This window comes from Pelobates fuscus, chromosome 10, assembly GCF_036172605.1.
Source record: "Pelobates fuscus isolate aPelFus1 chromosome 10, aPelFus1.pri, whole genome shotgun sequence".
NCBI lineage: Eukaryota > Metazoa > Chordata > Amphibia > Anura > Pelobatidae > Pelobates > Pelobates fuscus.
In genome coordinates, this window is record NC_086326.1 from 115,409,341 (window position 1) to 115,429,083 (window position 19,743).

Below are 19,743 nucleotides of genomic sequence, written 5' to 3' on the forward strand. Positions count from 1 at the left end.
CAATTTAAGTCGCAATGGCGACCTGGCATCTGTCGAGCCCTGCATTACATCATTTTGCTGTTCCGATAAATCATAAATAGGAAAAAAATATACAGCACTGTATAGAAATGTATGTGATTTGCATTAGAAAAATTAACATTGTTGAGTGATTGTTTGTTATGTTATAAGTGATGTTTCGTATTGATTTATTTATAATGTCAAATTTGTTAACTGGTGTCAGAGGCTGAGGAGGAAAATGATATTTGCTGTAGAACAAGGCTGAGAAACGTTAGCTAGAAATGCTGTGCAAAGGAAAATTAGAGGAAAGAGGATGTGACTGTGTATTAAGGAATTAGGGGTGTCAAAGGGTGAAGAAGTTGTATGACAGCAAGAGTGATGCAATGTTGATAAGGTATATAATGGACCGGGTATTCTAGTGAAACAGATTGTTTAAAGAAAGAGGAGAAGGTAAGGAAGACTGTGTGTATTAGAAATTATTATTATTATGTTATTTATATAGCGCCATCAAATTCCGCAGCGCTTTACAGTGGGTGGACGAACAGACATGTAGTTGTAACCAGACAAGTTGGACACATAGGAACAGAGGGGTTGAGGGCCCTGCTCAATGAGCTTACATGCTAGTGGGAGTGGGGTAAAGTGACACAAAAAGGTAAGGATCGTATTAGACTAATGACAGTTGCAAGAGAGGAATCAGTCGGGAGCTATTAACAGTTTAATTGATAAGCTTTTATGAAGAAGTGGGTTTTTAATGATTAGGGAGTAAATGGGTAATAGGAGACTAATGTGGAACTGAGATAGTCATAAGGTGCATATCAAGGTCATTGAGGCTCATTTGGTACTTGTATGGTAATGGGGTTGCTGAAAGGATGATACAGAGGGATGCAAGGTAAGACAAAACTGTGAAAAATAGAAAGAAGGAAGTAAAGAGGAGGTAGTGGGAGAGGAAGGATGAATGTGGGAGGAAGGAGGAATGTGGATATTCTTGTGTGTGCGCATAAGGCAGATAATGGCTGTCTTCTGCTGTGACCTTGTAACACCACCTGTTTCTGCAGTTCACTGACTTGCCTAAGCCTCATTCTCATAATATATAAATATCATCTAATTATTTACATATTTATGTTTGTCTATTTTATATCATCTATTGTATCCAGTTTATCATAACTTTTTTATGGTTAACAGCACTGTATATTTGTCTTCCTAGATACACAATGCACTGGGGTCTTTAGGAGTCTTCTGGGTATTTTTCTTTTTGTAAGCAACAAGCATTTTAGAATTGGTAAACCATTATATAATTTGTTATCTGCTTGGATTAGGATAGGTTTTCTATGCAATTTCTCTCTCATTGAGCTTGAATGTAGTATGTACCATTACTATCACAGCACTCGAGACAAGATTCTTCTTCTAGAATCTAGATCAAGCATAATTTATCAGTATGTGTGATATTACCCACGCCCCTTTTGGTTTGTTTTTCATTCATCACTTATATAGCATAGGCTTCATATTTTAATAATCTAGTACTCAAAGCTTAATTTATACAGTTTTAGTTTTTAGGTGGCCATGCAACAAAAACACTGGACAATCCATTGTTCTATATTAAGATTATGGATATTATTACAGGACTACATGATATGTGATCGAGTGGTTATGTCGTAATTTGCCTAAGAAAACTTTAAACAGTAGCTAGTATGTAAGAGGAAGCATCCAGAGAGCTGCATACCCTTTGAAAAATTCCATAATGACAAAACATGTTCATGTACATTACAAAATACATTTTAATCTTATTTTAATCTTGATACATGTCTATTTTACTGCATATATCCTTGGTAGGGATGATGCCACCTTTTGTAAGCATTACAATGCTCTGAATACTGTAAGTAGACTTTTGTTTACTTTATGGTCTGAAACAGTGTATGCTATATATATTTTGTGGACAGAACAAAGACATTTGTTTCTAGCGGAGAGCATTTGCACTGCCTACATATCCTAGAGTGGGGATCATACCACTCCACCCTTTACCTTAGGAGTCTTTGTACTTACCTCTGGAATTTTATCCTATATACTACACTATATATTTTTTATCTTCTCCCTTTATACATACATATTCTCTCACAGGGAATAACTACTGGACACATGAGATCACACTATATCCTCAGGCGGGGATCACACTGCCTAAAGGCTGAAGTAGGAGCTGTATTTTAGCTCCTGGAAAGTGTAATTGCAATTCTTATTCCTTATTTATCACAAAAAAAAAAAAAAAAGTGTGACTTACTACATTATCAGCCTTCTCTCTCTACATTTTGTCGTTTTATAAAATCACTAAGGACACTCAAGGGACTCCTGTTTTACCACATGTTTCTAGCGCTTGTGATGTGGGTAATGTCCTGGTCAAAGAACGGATGTATATAGATGGAGGGAGCAATTGACTAATTGATAAAGCCAACAGTGGTGAAATGCGTCCTGGAGGAAGGCATTTGTCTGCTTTTAAAAGTATTTGATTCTGTTTTTAGTTGTTTCTAGACGGAATAATTTTAATTTTTTTTAAATCTTAATTTCCTCCCATCTTTATCTATATTTCAGTTTCAAACAGTTGTGCCACCCCGTTTGCAAACTTGGGGCCAGTTATTCATAGGATCCTTAAAAAGGTGAGCATACAGCTATATACATATCCTCTAAGTGTTTAAGTATGCATTGATATCTGACATGCTACACCCAGACTGCTTTTCTCTGTTGTACCACATATATATCTACATATAGATCATTGGAGATATATACTGCATTCCTACACAAAGAAGGTAGTGCTTCCGCCTAGAAGGCACAAAAGCTCATGTGTTTAGAGCCTATATCCACTAAGAGCTCTTTTAAATGTGAATTTTCGAACACTTATATATATATATATATATATATACACACACACACAAAGTGTTTGAAAACTCACATTTAATTTTTATTTTTTAAATAAGTGGTAGAAAACGCACATTTAAATGGGCCTTTATATAGTACCAACTCCCCTGAAAAAAATTAAGGAGTAAGTTACAATTTTAAACTTATTATATTATCATATTCATCAAGGCCAAATCCAGTAAGAGATTTTGCTCAACCTGAGCGAATCTGCAGGATATTGCCCAGATGCATTTAGATTCCAAGGTGAAATTGGTGCTATTCGCAGTACATGAAGCATCAATTAAGAAAAACAAATTTAATCCGAACACAGGATCGCAAATTATCTTTCACTTGCTTTTTGCAAGTGAATTATAATTTCAAAATATTATTTACTCACTGGCAGCGCAGCAAGGACTATGTGACAGCTGGCCAGCCTTTGCCAGCCAGCCACCTCATTAAAACAGTGTCATTCCTGGGGAGGAAAGGTGAGATTTACTTACCTGAACCTATCCCTTTTCGGCGGCGCCATTTTTCATGTGCAAGAGTACAGTATGGAGTTCTATGGAGAATCCCGTGAGACCAAGGGATCTTTCATAGATACAGGTGATATCTCAGCAGCAGTCTCTGGTGATGGCTGGGAGATTGACCCTTCTAGCTCCACCTAGTGTCTAATTGTCAGGTGTAGGAAAAATACTTAAACAAAGAAGTCCCTACTTTGTCTCAATATATCTTTTGACTGGGTTGGAATTTCAGTGAAAGTATGAATATTTCATAAGGATTTTATCATTATGAAACACTCATTTTGCAGGAGTTGGGGGGACGTGTGACAGTGCAGTTTTAACTGAAGCTAGTGCTCATTTATGCTTGCATGACATTACAACTCTATTTGTGTCTGCTTTATGTTTTGCATATAGATTTAACTACAAGTAAAATCCTAAATATATGTTCATTGGTGCAACCTTCCATTCATTGTGTGTGTGCTGGTTCTTGTTGGCTGGAGTAGAGGGATTCCCTGCTGGTTGGTTTGCTGCCTACTACACCCTACCATTTCTAGATAAACTATAGATCTATCCTGTATTATTTGGCAACTATAATTTGATACAGCCCTTACCTCATCTACTGACGTACTCTCATCATTTATTGAATCCATGTCTTGTGAAGAATTTAGGCTCCCCAGTGTGGAAGTATCTCCTTCCAATGGCATACAAAGAGTCTTTGCATCCTCTTCAGTTCTCTCACTAAACTCATTTTCTCCCATGGTGCGGTCATGTTGATCATCAAAACGAACTTGTTTTATGTTCTTAACATGCTCGTTATCCATGTTTCTATTGTTCTTCTCCATTATAGTTTCTTCCATCTTCAATTCACTCTCAATCTGTTCTAATGTGCATGCCTCCCTCTCGGATGTTCCCTCCTCTTTCTCCATGTCCCTTTCTTCCACTTTCATGGTTTCATCATCCCGTGGAGTTTCTCTTCCCTCCATTTCACTAATTGAGCGCATAAGAGTACGTAAACTCATCTTCATTGGTCGTGTGGTATGAGAAGATGACCGTACGCCAGGTAAAGTATCAATGGTGCTTGCCTGGGGATGGCGCGGTGGTGTTGAGCTGGCATCCCATAAGCAATTGTGTCGTTGCTTACTGAGTGTTATTAGAGAACAGAAATAAAGCAGTGAGAACAAAATATAGGGATTTCTTCCAAATGCGTCACACATTTTTCATTTTTTCCCCCCAATTTCTTTTTTATTGATTTTATGGTTGAAAAATCGATATAAAATCAACAAATGCTGAGCATGGTTAAATGCAATAAACAATATTAAAAAAATTCAACATTTTTCATGTTCCTATCTACTAAAAAGTGATAACATCTTTAGGAACAATTGTAATTACATATTTAAATAGTTTGTACCTACAACCAGTTTAATTTTTTTCTTAAAAAAAAAAAAAAAGTAAAGTTAATAGAAATGTCTTTGGATGCACATTGCAATTTTTTTAAGCGACAGTTTGTGTCAAATACTTTTTTTTCCCAATTCCTATTAAAATAAGGGTAAGTTGGATATTTTAAAGTGACCTACTACTAATTGAGCAGAGATTAAAATAAAATTTTAAAAATGTCAACCTTAAATGTCTGCTTGCTGATGCTTGTGTAACATAGGGGAGCTTGAGATTTTGGCATACAAGGAACACTATGCCATAACTGAGAATACTGAGACTTGGGTAGGATGAAACACTCCACTGGGCTGTTAACATAAATGGATTTGCATGGTTTTCTTAAGAAAAACTGCATCTCAGAGGGAATAAGACGGCACTATACAAATATATAATGGGTTCATACAAACCAACTAGGTGCTAACCTGTTCATTAACAGGAATATAAAACAGACAAGAAGTCACCCATTGAGACTTACAGCAGTTGATTTCATTCCTCCTCCTAATACTGATCCTCCTCTTTCGCTCTCCCTTCAAGTCAGTGATATTCACATAAGTCAATCCTTGCAAGCACGCTGTCTTGGCGTCATACTTGACTCTGGCCTCACCTTTGAGCCTCACATCCAGTTTGTTGCCAAATCCTGTAGGTTCCAACTTAAAAACATAGCCAGCATCCGCCCCTTTCTTACACAAGATGCTACCAAGGAGCTTGTCGATGCTCTAGTAATTTCCCGCATGGATTACTGTAACCCTCTCCTGATTGGTCTCCCCAAAAGCCGTATTGCCCCTCTACAGTCTGTAATGAATGCCGCCGCCAGACTGATTTTCCTCTCTAGTCGGTCCTTATTATACCTCACCCCTCTGCCAGTATCCTATAGGAGTCAATTCAAAGTATCCTATAGGAGTCAATTCAAAGTGCTAACCCATACATTTAAAACACTGAACAATTCTAGCCCCTCTTACATCTCTTCACAGATCCATAGGTATGCCCCTCCTTGTTCCCTCCGCTCTGTCCGTGACCATTTTCTGACTGCTGCTCACACCCGTACGGCCAACTTGCGCTTGCAGGACTTCTCGCGGGTGGCTCCTTTCCTATGGAATAGCCTGCCTACCCCATCAGACTCTCCCCTAGTCTTCAATCATTTAATAAGTGCCTTAAAACTCATCTCTTTAGGAAAGCTTATGACCTCTCAGAGTAACCTCTACCTTACATACCTGTCTCTTGCTCTCTCCTATAGGGCAGTGCTTTACTCTCTCCTCCAGCTCTGCTTCACTCCCACCCTATTTGATTGATATTTCCTGTCCTAACGTGTCTTATACCCCATCTCCAAAAGACTGTAAGCTTGTTTGAGCAGTGTCCTCTTCAACCTATTGTTCCTGTAAGTTTTCTTGTAATTGTCCTATTTATAGTTACATCCCCCCTCTCATAATATTGTAAAGCGCTACAGATCTGTTAGCGCTATATAAATGGCAATAATAATAATAGGGTCCTCTACACCAAGAACAATGGAATTCTCTAACCAAAACAGTTGCCTTACAAAAGTCTGTAGATATATAGTTTAAAAAAAAATAATAATAAAAAAAGGCCTGGATGTTTTATTGGAAAAACAGAATATTCAAGGATATAATTTACATGGGTTGTTGATCCAAGAAGAAATCTGATTGCCATTATAGAGTCAAGTAGGAATTAAATGTCTCTTTTTCCAAGATAATTAGCCATCACTACAAAATGTTTTCTTTGGACTTCTTTTGGATCATTAGCATAAAAATATGTGTTTGCAAGATGAACTTGAGTCTATTTCAACCTAGATTATGTATCTATGTACTTGACACATCCATGTAAGACAGTGAGACAAACCTCACATGTAAACAACTGCAGTAAGGACAGTTCTTATTTGGAAAATCGAACCAAATGAGTTTTCTGGCCACTTCCTACATGTACATTAAGCACATTTACAGTGTTACTCATTCAAAAAGCAGTGTTAAAAAAACAAACAAACAAAAAAACACAACACTGTTTTCAGTCAGTTACCTCTCCTAACCTGCCCCACCCTCTCTCTCTCAAAAAAAAAAAAAGGAAGAAAAAAAAAAAAAAAAGCTAAATCACCATTCCAGAAGCTTGATCCCCTTTGCTGACGTTGCTCTTGCTTTAGGGGGACAGATGTCAGGGACGTCGGACTAAAGAGTTAAGCTCTGTATGTATATAAACAATGTACTCTGCATCTATCCAACCCAACTCCTTATTGAGGAGATTCCAACAGCTGCAGGGGATTTCTCAACCAAAGAGCAATTAATTTAAAAGTTTCCCTGAATTTGTTTTTCAGGTAAAGCAAATGTGGGCTACATTTTGAATCGACTTACAGGAAATGACTTGGTTTGGGTAAATCCATTCTGGGAGAACAAAGGAGTCGGACCAATTGTTTCAAATTATAAATTATTTGTTGAGACTTTCCTCTCACAAAATAAACTGGTTATTTCCCAGAAATTTTTTGTCTTATGGAGTTTAATAGGGTGTGACATCTTATTGGTTCACAAGTGAGGAGTGACTAGCGTGACAGAGGCTTTAAACTTCAACAGCTTATGTTAATTTGCGCTTGATATAAAGTTTGTTATTTTTATCTCACCTGGCTCCTAGGATACCCTGGTATATTTGGAGTTGCCTTGTAAATCCAGGATTTGGTTGGACAATGTTCCGTTTCTTCTTTACGTATTCTAAAGCCTCATCATATGTCCACTCATACTGCTTCATAGCATAAGCGATAACCGTGGAAGCTGAGCGAGATACACCCATCTTACAATGAACAAGCACACATGAACCCATTTGCCTGTGAAGAAGGTCAAAAGAAGCTATAGGAACATGTGCTACATTATGATAAAGTAAGCACTGTATAACCATAATACAAACATTTACAAAATATGCAGTAAAATTTTAAAGTGCAAGATGAGAGTGAGATACTGTCTATATTGCAAAACATCATAGGAAGGCCTAACCATAATATATATATGCCAACGATGGCCAAAGATATAATTCACTCCAAATCCTATGTCAATATTTCAGGACAAGTTAGCTCAAAATAATATATATATATATATATATATATATATATATATATATATATATATATATATATATATATATATATATATATATATAGAATATAATGAAAAAAGGCTTGCACTCACGGTCTGTTATTGTAGTAAAACAATTCTTCTTTATTCCAACATTCTAAAACATAGTTGCTGTCATCGTCATCGATGACAGCAACTATGTTTTAGAATGTTGGAATAAAGAAGAATTGTTTTACTACAATAACAGACCGTGAGTGCAAGCCTTTTTTCATTATATTCTATACGTTTTTGGCTATGGCTGTAATGCACCCGGCACTTTTTGATTTTTGAAAGTGTGTGTGCTGGGTACCATTGGAAGAGATATAGATATATATATATATATATATATATATATATATATATATATATATATATATATATATATATATATATATATATATATAACATAGGCAGCAAATAAACAAACATAAAATGAACTAAATCCCCTAGTGAAAAACCACCCAAAAAACATGTAGGTAGAGGTGCAAACCTGTACTCATAAAAACGCAATTGAGTGTATTTAAGTACAAAGAGCGCATCTAGTGCAAAGTATTCGAACTCTTCAGTTTGGGCAGTACAATAACAGAGAGGTTACCGAGGGGCATCTATTCAACATACTAGTAAAAAGCTTAATAAGCATGAAGGCTAAGCTTTATATGAGGTCCATGCTGAGGCCTCATGGATAGAGCAACAGCCAAGAGATACAGTGTGACAAAATAGTATTTAGAATAAAAAAATAAATAAAATAAAGAAATTATATATATATACCACCTCTTTTACAGGTAGGATTTTGTCACAGATCTTACTGTAACCACAGCCTTCTACTCAACCCTTAACCTCAGCGGGGGCAACCACAAGCTCAAGCGGCAACAGCATCTTACCGAGGCCATGCCTACAGTGGTGTGGGAGACCGGAGCAGTGGGGATCGCACAGAGGCTTCCGAGATCCCCCGGAGCTGGCGGAGCAGTCAAGTGAGAACTGTCCCGGACCTGTCTCCATACCCAACTCGGACAGACAGCAAAGGTATCGGGTGACAGCCGGCCAGTGGGGTGTCTGGCACAAGCTACAGACTGGCACTATGAGGCTTTAGGCTTTCATTCTTTACGGCAAAGTGTCACCTTGGCGCCCACCAACCATTGACTCTAGATGTTATATTGATGCCTGTCTGTCTTGCTTAATTTCTTTTTTTTAACCTTGCCATGCACGTCTCGAGTTGAGTAGCTATACAGCAAGCTTTTTGTCAGTTTCAAACTCACCAACGTGCTATATCTCTGCATTCCAGTCATACTAAAATCAAGCGTGTTCCATACACTCGACTAGTTGTTATAACCAGCACAACCAGTTAGCTACACGCCTTTCTACTCTGCTATAGATATAATGGACAGCTGAATATGTTAGTTATTCTGTTTAGAGCAGGTTAGTGCAATTATGCTGTTCTTTAATTTTAATGCCATGCCAGTACTCAAGAGCATAGTACCCTTAAGCTATTTCAGTTTATGCAAGCCAGTGCCTGTGCCCCACACTACAGCCTGTTATGATCCAGCAATAGCACTGTATCTCTCTGGATTGACTGATTAATATAACAATGTGCAGAATAAGCTCTACTGTTTAGTTTTCCTACTACATGTTTTACAATTGATTATGTTGCTCAACAGTGTAAAATGTCTTCTTCATGTACCATCCATGCACAACCAAAATAAAGAATAAAAAAAAAAAAAATATTAACCCAGCTTCTTCAGTGAGCAAATGTTAAACTCAACTAATTCCTGCAATTATTTCATTTGAAGTTTTCCCAATTCGAAGTTTATTGGGGTTTACTCATCCGATATCCATCGATGACAATATATGAGAAATTTGGAAAGAAGAGAAACATACATTATTATCATTATTATGATATTTATAGAGCGCCATCAAAATCCTCAGCGCTTTACAATGGGTGGACGAATAGACATGTAGTTGTAACCAGACAAGTTGGACACACAGGAACAGAGTGGTTGAGGGCCCTGCTCAATGAGCTTACATGCTAGAGGGAGTGGGGTAAAATGACACAAAAAGGTAAGGATAGTATTAGACTAGTGACAGTTACAGAAGAGGAATCAGTTGGGAGCTATTAACAGTTTAATTGATACGCTTTTATGAAGAAGTGGGTTTTTAACGATTTTTTGAAGGAGTGGAGACTGGGTGAGCATCTAACAGAGGAGGGAAGCGAGTTCCACAGGAACGGTGCAGCCCTCGAGAAATCTTGAAGGCAAGCATCAGAGGTGGGAGTACGGAGAGAAGATAGACCTAAGTCTTTAGCAGAGCGTAAGGGCCTAGACGGGACATTTGTGTATTAGGGAGGATAGATAGGTGGGAGCAGCATTATTTAGAGATTTGAAAGCAAGAACCAGAATTTTAAATTGAGCTCTATATTTTATAGAAAGCCAATGTAGAGACTGACAGTAGGGTGAGGCATGGGAGGTGCGGGCGGACAGGAAGATGAGCCTCGCCGCCGCATTCATTATGGATTGTAACAGCACAAGTTGGGAGCACGCAAGACTACTGAGAAGCGGATTACAGTAGTCAAGGCGAGAAAGGACAGTAGAATGGACCAACACCTTAGTCGCATTTGGCGTTAAGTAGGGGCGGATGCGTGCAATGTTTTTGAGATGGAAATGACAGGATTTGGCGATAGATTGAACATGAGGCTTGAAGGAGAGGTCGGAGTCAAAGAGAACGCCTAGGCAGCGAGCCTGCGTGGTGGAGCTGATGGTAGCACCGTTGACTTGGAGGGAGACAGACACAGGAGTAACCACACTTGAGGGAGGAAAGACCAGAATTTCAGTTTTGGTCAAGTTTAGTTTAACCCCTTAAGGACCAAACTTCTGGAATAAAAGGGAAACATGACATGTCACACATGTCATGTGTCCTTAAGGGGTTAAGGAAGTGGGCAGCAATCCAGTTAGAAACATGACAAGATTGCATGCTATTGTACAACTGAAAGAAAAGCAGTAGCCATGCAATGTGACAAGTTACAGAGTAGCAAGCACTTTGGGGTTTGAACAGAATTATGAATAGACTAAATAATTTCAGCCGAAATGCAAGGGGAACACTGTTAATGGTGACAGCTATGCTGGGTAGCACTTGTCCTGCACACTAAACCTTAACCTTGGGGCATTTTTATACTAAAGGCAGATGCCTCCACTTTAGTGCAGCACATCATGTCTTGAAATACAGCCTGCAGACCGAAAGCCTCTTAATGTCCCCTTTTGTAGAAGGGGAAGAGTCATCATCTGACTCAGACTCCTTGTATACTCCTCCTGTGCCGTCTACCATCTTGGACAGGGGCCACTCCACAGGCCTTTTGAATGAGAGCCTGATACTTGGCATGCCGGGGCCATCTGGGCGGTGGGATTTACTGTGCCTGTGTCCATATTAGCCTCTGGGGCATGGTGGGTAAAGGCAAGTGGAAGACTGCTGGCAATCGTGATAAATATAGATTAATCGCTGGGCCACGTAAGTGCACTGCTGAATCATGTCTGGTTTGGTTCACGGTCGGCCAGGCTCCCCCCTCCTGCAATAATTTATTTTTAAATAATGCACAGAAAAAAAAAGAAAAAAAAAAACTAATAATGTGGCATTTGACAAGTTTTGGGCACTTTTTCAGTTGATTCTGTAGAGATTGCTTTGTGAACCTTAATTGAACACACCAAAGCACCAAACCACTACAGCTTAATCTTGTTGTATATATGCTGTCCCTGCAGGCAGACAAATACATACACACCCCATGTTCAATTAAAATTAACCAATATTTGTTCACCCCTTCACTAAGATGTGTTGGTATCCATAGAAAATGGTGAAAGGAGATGCAATTTGTCCAGAGTGATCCTGCTGAAAGCCTGTCAGATGAGAAGATACGCCTTGATGGTTGCTGATGCTGAGATGGAAAGAACAGCATTATGGAACAGTCTAAATCTCAAAGTGGCTCTATTACCTCAAGCTTTTTTTTTTAAAATATTATTTCCTCTTCTCTTCCACTTTCAGAATCTGTTCTTTTTCTTAATTTCTGATATAGTTTTCTTTCAAACATAAGACAAAGCATGGAACACTTTGTTCCAAAGGGTGAGGTGACTCAAAAATGCTGAGGCAACTGCTAGTGCTGTCAGTGGGCAAATAGTTTGGATTCTTAAAATATGGCCTAGAGTTGAAGCATTCAACAATCTTTATTTTAGCTATCCAGCAGCGTTCAGGCAAGCTGAAATTCAGTCCATATTCAGGTTCGTTTAGAGTCTGTTTTGCAAAATTCTGACATTGTTAAATAGTGTGAACAATGTCAGCTTTTGCATTCTGAATTGCCCTATACAGCACAAGATGGTTTTGCCCCATTCAGTACGAGGCCAATCGGACTTTAGTAAATTATCCTGATAGAAGCAGACAGAGGAAGTGTGCAAATTAAGGGAAGTAATAGATACAAAGGAAGTGGTTTAGTTATATTTTTATTTTGTAGAAAACAAATTAAAACATTTACAAAAAACAAACATAAATCACACAAAGGTTTTTTCTGTAATGCCAAGAGACTGATAATTAGACATGGTAATGCTACCTGATCTACTATTCCTTGATATGTATTTGAGAAGTGTTTTTTTTTTTTTGTTTAAACTGAACTTACCCGTATATACTCGAGTATAAGCCGACCCGAATATAAGCCGAGGCCCCTAATTTTACCCCAAAAAACTGGGAAAACTTATTGACTGGAGTATAAGACTAGGGTGGGAAATGCAGCAGCTACTGGTAAATTTCTAAATAAAATTAGATCCTAAAAAAATTATATTAATTGAATATTTATTTACAGTGTGTGTGTATAATGAATGCAGTGTGTGCGTATGAGTGCAGTGTGTGCGTATGAGTGCAGTGTGTGTGTGTGTATGTGTATGAGTGCAGTGTGTGTGCGTATATATTAATTGAATATTTATTTCCAGTGTGTGTATATAATGAATGCAGTGTGTGTGTATATGAATGAAGTGTGAGTGTGTGTGAGTGCAGTGTGTGTATGAGTGCAGTGTGTGTATGAGTGCAGTGTGTGTATGAGTGCAGTGTGTGTATGAGTGCAGTGTGTGTATGAGTGCAGTGTGTGTATGAGTGCAGTGTGTGTATGAGTGCAGTGTGTGTATGAGTGCAGTGTGTGTATGAGTGCAGTGTGTGTATGAGTGCAGTGTGTGTATGAGTGCAGTGTGTGTATGAGTGCAGTGTGTGTATGAGTGCAGTGTGTGTATGAGTGCAGTGTGTGTATGAGTGCAGTGTGTGTATGAGTGCAGTGTGTGTATGAGTGCAGTGTGTGTATGAGTGCAGTGTGTGTATGAGTGCAGTGTGTGTATATGAATGAAGTGTGAGTGTGTGTGATGCAGTGTGTGTTTGTGTATGTGTTGGTGGGGGTGGGCATTTAATATATTATTAATTATTATTTTTTTGGTATTATTATTTAATTATTAATTATTAATTTTTTTTTTTTTTTTATTATATTTTTTTTCGTCCCCCCTCCCTGCTTGATACATAGCAGGGAGGGGGGCTCCTTCCCTGGTGGTCCAGTGTCATTGGTAGTTCAGTGGGGGGGAGAGGGGGGCTGGCAGAGCTGTAACTTACCTTTCCTGCAGCTCCTGTCAGCTCCCTCCTCCTCCGCGCGGTCTGTGCAGCTCCCTCTGCCAGCTCCCAGTGTAAGTCTCGCGAGAGCCGCGGCTCTCGCGAGACTTACACTGGGAGCTGACCGAGGTGCTGAACGGACGGCGCGGAGGAGGAGAGAGCTGACAGGAGCTGCAGGAAAGGCAAGTACAGCTCTGCCAGCCCCCCTCTCCCCCCAGTCTGTATTATGGCAATGCAAATTGCCATAATACAGACTCGGACTCGAGTATAAGCCGAGTTGGGGTTTTTCAGCACAAAAAAGTGCTGAAAAACTCGGCTTATACTCGAGTATATACGGTACTTGTTTCAGATATTGTTTGGGACTTGTGTAATTTATTAGACCATGATACCCTTTGACAGTTTTGTACTCCCCCTTATTCTGATAATCTCCTCTCAGATGTTAAAAGTTAAGGCAGTCCTCCTCCAGATGCTTTCATTCACACTGACTTTTTTGGTGGTTTTCATTCAGTCATTCCTTAGCTTCTTTTGGAATTCAACAGTCCGCTTGAGGATGTCCACACTGCTGACTACATCCCTAACTTTTGCCAGGCTCCGTTCTTGCAGGCCTTTTGAATTGTGTGAAACATTGCCAGTGAATATAGGCCACCTCTTGCCCCCCCTCCTCTTGATTGACAGTTTTGTTCATTGAGCCCTGATTCTCTAACTGTACTTAAAGCGGCACTGTCATTCCGAACTTACCTTTGTTTAATTCGTTCATCTTTTCTCCCTCTCTCAGGATCTGTTCTTCATTTCTTCCCATCTGCTCTAGTTTTCTTTAAAACATAAGACAAAGTAGGGACAATGCCTGACCATCTCTGACCAGCGGAGGAGCAAAGCGTGCTTCATTTCCGGTGGTCAGAGAAATTTTCCCACAATTCTTACCCTTCCTCCCTGTTTCCGCGATGCTCCATTTCACTTTTCCCGAACATCCTGTCACTTAGACAGAACGCCGGCGAAACTACCGTATTGCGTCCCAACAGAATGAGAACAGTTTGCTCATTCATGTTAGGACGCAATTCAGGAATTTGTTTGGATCGGAATTTTATTTGAATGAATGAAATTCCGATCCTATTTGTGCCGTGGCTGCATCTTGTAGCCGCTTAGTAGATAGCTCCCTAATAACATGGGAATTAGGGAGTTATCTACCAAAAGGCTAAAAGACCTAAATTGGTCTTTCAGACAAATTTACTGATACTAAGTAAAGATAAATAAATAACCAAAATACCCGTCGAACTTGTAAAAAATAAACGAAAAAAACCGAGCGCCCAAAAAAAAAAAATCCAAAGAAAAATAAAAAAACCCAGACACTAAAAAAATAATAATCCATCTTCATCCATGGAGGGCACGGCTCCGTGCCCTCGCCGGTGAAGATGGATTAATTTCTTAGCGTCAGATTTTTTTTCTTTTTCGTCAGATTTTTTGGGCGCTAGGGTTTATTTCATTTTATTTTTTGACAATTTCGACGACAGGTATGTTTTTATTTGGCCTTTTTGGGGGTTGAAAAATAAAGATGTTAGAAAAAAGAAGACATCAAATAGTGTTGTTTTTTTTTTGTTCTGTTTTTATACAGGTACTTAGTTCTTTTATTCCCAGGTACTTAGTTCTCACTATTTTTAGGGTGAGGGGGTATGTAGGGGATTATTAATTTTTGTTTTTGGGGGTGACTCGGGGCTTGGGGACCCCTAGTCACCTTGGAAGGGGGGGGGGGAGGACATTTTCATTTACGTCCCCCTCCTGCTGCTCAGGGGTGGGGGCTGGGAGGGAGGACATTAGAACCTCCCCACCCCACATTCTCATTCAGGGCCCCCACCTGCCGCTCAGGGGTGGGGGCCGGGGGGAGGACAATAGGTCCCGCCTCCCCATTCTCTTTTAGGGCCCCTGACCAATTTAGGTATTTTAGCCTTTTGGTAGATAGCTCCTTAATACCATGGGATACGAATAGGATCGGCCAAAGGTAAACTTCACGGAGGGGTGAAGAAACCTTTTAATTTTATATTTAAATAAAAATGTTTTTGTTTTTTTTGTAACTTTCCCCTCAGCTCTTCTCTACGCTACTACATCCCCTAAACTCCACTTTAGCCTCTCAACTCCCACAACAGGTCCTGACCTCCACTACTGCCCCTTTCTACCCACCACATCCCATTCCACACATCACACATTGCCACACACAACACCAACAACGGCCCAAACATATCACTCACAGTGATATACACATTACACACAGAAAGCACATCTCATACACAAAACTTACAGCCACCCTACACCTATACAATACACACACCACACATCCATTCAACATTTTAATAGTCACATGACATTAAAAAAAATGACATAGGCAGAGTGGGGAGCTAACCACCGAGCTGATCAGACGCCATTGCTGACAGCTCCGGATCCAATCTTCCGTATCTCGCCTCAATCCTAAGAATCACCACAGATCCCACCACCCTAGACCCATACCCAGATTTGGGACACCGAGCTGCATCGATAGATGCCCTTCTTTTTAAAAAAGAGACAGCCGAAACGGCAACGGAGGGCCGGGGCCTACTCCACGCATCCACTGCCCGACCTGACGGCGCTCCTCGGAGGAGTTTACCAAGGCCTTGCACCCACCCTGTCTACCGAACCCCATCCCAGTCTGGTAGATCACATGCCTGCCATGGGAAGACGTTCCCAGAAAACCAGCACCCAGACAGAAGGGAGAGACATAGGGGCTATGCTACAACGGCCCGCTAGGCCCAAGCCAGCCAGAAGAAAGCCAGACAGCGACCACACAAATGGACCACGCTGATCATCCAGGGAGCACCGACTTCGGTACCATACCACCAGCTCCCCCAGAGGGATCACCACCAGCGACCAAACATGATTTACAGATACTCCTGCATGAATTCCACAAAATGCTAGCGAAGGAGCTTGCAGGACTTAGAGCTGACTTACAAAAGACTAACGACCGAGTGCGTGCCACAGAGGCTGACATGACAGAAGTCACAACAAATTTAACAAACGTACAGACCTCGGTGCAACAGCTCCAAAAGTCCCAACACAACCTGACCCTACACCTGAATGCCCTAGAGAACAGCCATAGACGAAATAATATTAAAATCCGAGGCATTCCAACAAGTGTCACATCAGAAGAGCTGCCACATTACATAAGAATACAAAAAGAGAAGTCCTGCGCTTAGTCCCATTACTGCTGGGCCAGCAGCAAGACTACAATACACATCAGCCCCAATATATAGTAAAAACCAAAGAAAAGAAAATGTTACTTGCGCTTTCTCCTTAATCCCTATGTATATTTAGACAAATGGAGGTCATTTAGTTGCTCCAATGGCCATTGGAGGGAATGCCCGCCTGCCAACGTCAAGGCAGACCCCCCTAAGCGGGTCCTAACACTGACCCTTCAGCCTGCTTCCTTGAGCTTCTGGCAAAGATATCTCTAATGAGACAGAAAGGGGTATTTTTTATATACACCCCTATACTTATACTTATTAACCCTTAATAGGGAACACATGGGATGGGCAGCCCCTCATTAGAGATATCTTTGCCAGAAGCTCAAGGAAGCAGGCTGAAGGGTCAGTGTTAGGACCCGCTTAGGGGGGTCTGCCTTGACGTTGGCAGGCGGGCATTCCCTCCAATGGCCATTGGAGCAACTAAATGACCTCCATTTGTCTAAATATACATAGGGATTAAGGAGAAAGCGCAAGTAGCATTTTCTTTTCTTTGGACATTACATAAGAAGACTACTGGCAACAATATTACCTCCAGCGATGGCAAGGAAACTAATGACCGATGGAATATACCGGGTCGCGGGCCCCCTAAGAGCTCCCTCACAAACAGCACGTGACGTCATCCTACGCTGTATTTCCTCACAAGACAAGGGACAGATAATGGCGGCACTGCGGGACAAGACCCCACTATCATTTGAGAACTCCAACTTAACCTTCTACCAAGATTTAACGAGGGCCACCCTTCAATGGCGCCGATCACTCCACCCAGTGACCCAACAACTGCGAGCAGCCAACATGAGCTACAGGTGGGCAGCACCAGGATCGCTGATGGCCACGCACAACGGACTACCCATACACTTACCTCTCTTGCAGAAGCCCCGACCTTCCTTGAAACTCTGAGGTTGAAAGCGGCGGACGCACAAACCCTGGAGGGAACCTGGGACCCAGATAACAGCGCTCCCTTTACCCCGCGCGCTGCCCCGGCACACCAACAGTCCACATGAATGCAGCTAAAAGAAACAACCCCAAGGACACTGCACAGAGACTATGAATAACCGGGCTCTTCGGACACTAACTATAAGAATGTTTTTTTGTTACCTGTTTATCGGTTTATCTCAAATTAGGGAACGAGCGACAGAACTTATATCTATACTTATGATGAGAGTGTTTTTACCCCAGTTTATCAGTTCCCAAGTTGCACAGCATAGCGCAGCTCAAATCCTGGCACATACGATAGGGTTTCCTACCTACACCTACCAGACACATAGGGACCCCCCTCAAAGGCCCCTGACTCCGCCACAAACACCTACCACCGTGCCAACATGCACACACCCAACAGACGAGATGACACCCCCCCCCCCCCCGCTAACCCCCTTGGTTAGGGGTAACAAACAGTACATACCTATCACTGAACACCACACTGAGATGGAAACGCAACCGAAGGGATGGCAAACACACACATGATCAACAAGAGACCTAAGCACAGCTTGGCATCACCCCATATCGGATTTAATCCCAGTAATAGGAACTATATAGTAATGTTTGCTAAACACACGGTTCTGAGATAAGAATGTCACCTACAGACAACCAAAGCATCTTCTCTGCACACATAGCCCCAGAACCACAAATCCAACCTCAATTTCAAGCTTGACATAACTCATGAGCATTGACATGTCTTGTACACCTTAGGAAGATCTCATTTAACCTCTGGCACGCCCTATCAAACGCAGTAAATAAACATAAAAAAAAGTGCTGTATAATCGTTAATAACTCTCTGTCACACAAATGTATGCCTGTTTATGACCTATCTCTGCTGCTGTGGCAGAATAGGTACTTGTGTACCATTTATGCACGACAAAATAAAGAATAAAAAAAAAAAAAAATGACATAGGCAAAGAATTTCCTGGTGGACATGGGCTGCGCATGCCCATGGTATAGTGATCGACCGATTATCGGTTTTGCGACCGCCTTAGGGCCCACTGGCCCGGAGGGCGCAAGATTGAAGTAACCGGCAGGAGGTGGGTGCACAGCGCTCTCTCCTGCCAGGCACTCTGTGTAGCATGGCCGAGCGGAGCAGTGCGCACCGCGGTACAGGAACACTATGGGACAGAGGAGGGGGGTGAGGAACACTATGGGACAGAGGAGGGGGTTGAAGAACACTCGTGGGTAGAGAGGAACATTAAGGAAGGACACTAAGGTACAGGGGAGGGAAGGGAAAAGGAACACTGGGGTGGGGGGGGGGGGGTGGGGAGACAATAAAAGAGAGGAGGAGACACTAAAAAGAGAAGAGAGAGGAACATTAAGGGGAATGGGGGGGCACTAAGAGACAGGTAAGGGGTGTGGGGGGAAGGGGGATAGATAGATAGATAGATAGAGAGAGAGGATAGATAGATAGATAGATAGAGAGGATAGATAGATAGATAGATAGAGAGAGAGAGGATAGATAGATATATAGATAGATAGAGAGAGGATAGATAGAGAGAGAGGATAGATAGATAGATAGATAGAGAGAGGATAGATAGAGAGAGAGGATAGATAGATAGATAGATAGAGAGAGAGGATAGATAGATAGAGAGAGGATAGATAGATAGAGAGAGAGGATAGATAGATAGATAGATAGATAGAGAGAGAGGATAGATAGATAGATAGAGAGAGGATAGATAGATAGAGAGAGGATAGATAGATAGATAGATAGATAGATAGAGAGAGGATAGATAGATAGAGAGAGGATAGATAGATAGATAGAGAGAGAGGATAGATAGATAGATAGATAGAGAGAGAGGATAGATAGATAGAGAGAGAGAGAGGATAGATAGATAGAGAGAGAGGATAGATAGATAGATAGATAGAGAGAGAGGATAGATAGATAGAGAGAGAGGATAGATAGATAGAGAGAGAGGATAGATAGATAGAGAGAGAGGATAGATAGATAGAGAGAGAGGATAGATA

The 19,743-nt window shown here is 40.9% G+C and overlaps 1 protein-coding gene across 1 annotated transcript in view; it reads right to left on the reverse strand.

Moving 5' to 3' along the window:
- The window catches only part of SSH3 (slingshot protein phosphatase 3), a 116,498-nt gene that overhangs the window by 2,461 nt on the left and 94,294 nt on the right, over positions 1 to 19,743 (reverse strand). The window contains exons 13-14 of the mRNA XM_063434981.1: positions 7,432 to 7,632; positions 3,992 to 4,520 (exon numbers count right to left, since the gene is read on the reverse strand). Of these exons, the coding sequence (XP_063291051.1) occupies positions 3,992 to 4,520; positions 7,432 to 7,632 (730 nt within the window). The remainder of the gene's footprint in view (positions 1 to 3,991; positions 4,521 to 7,431; positions 7,633 to 19,743) is intronic.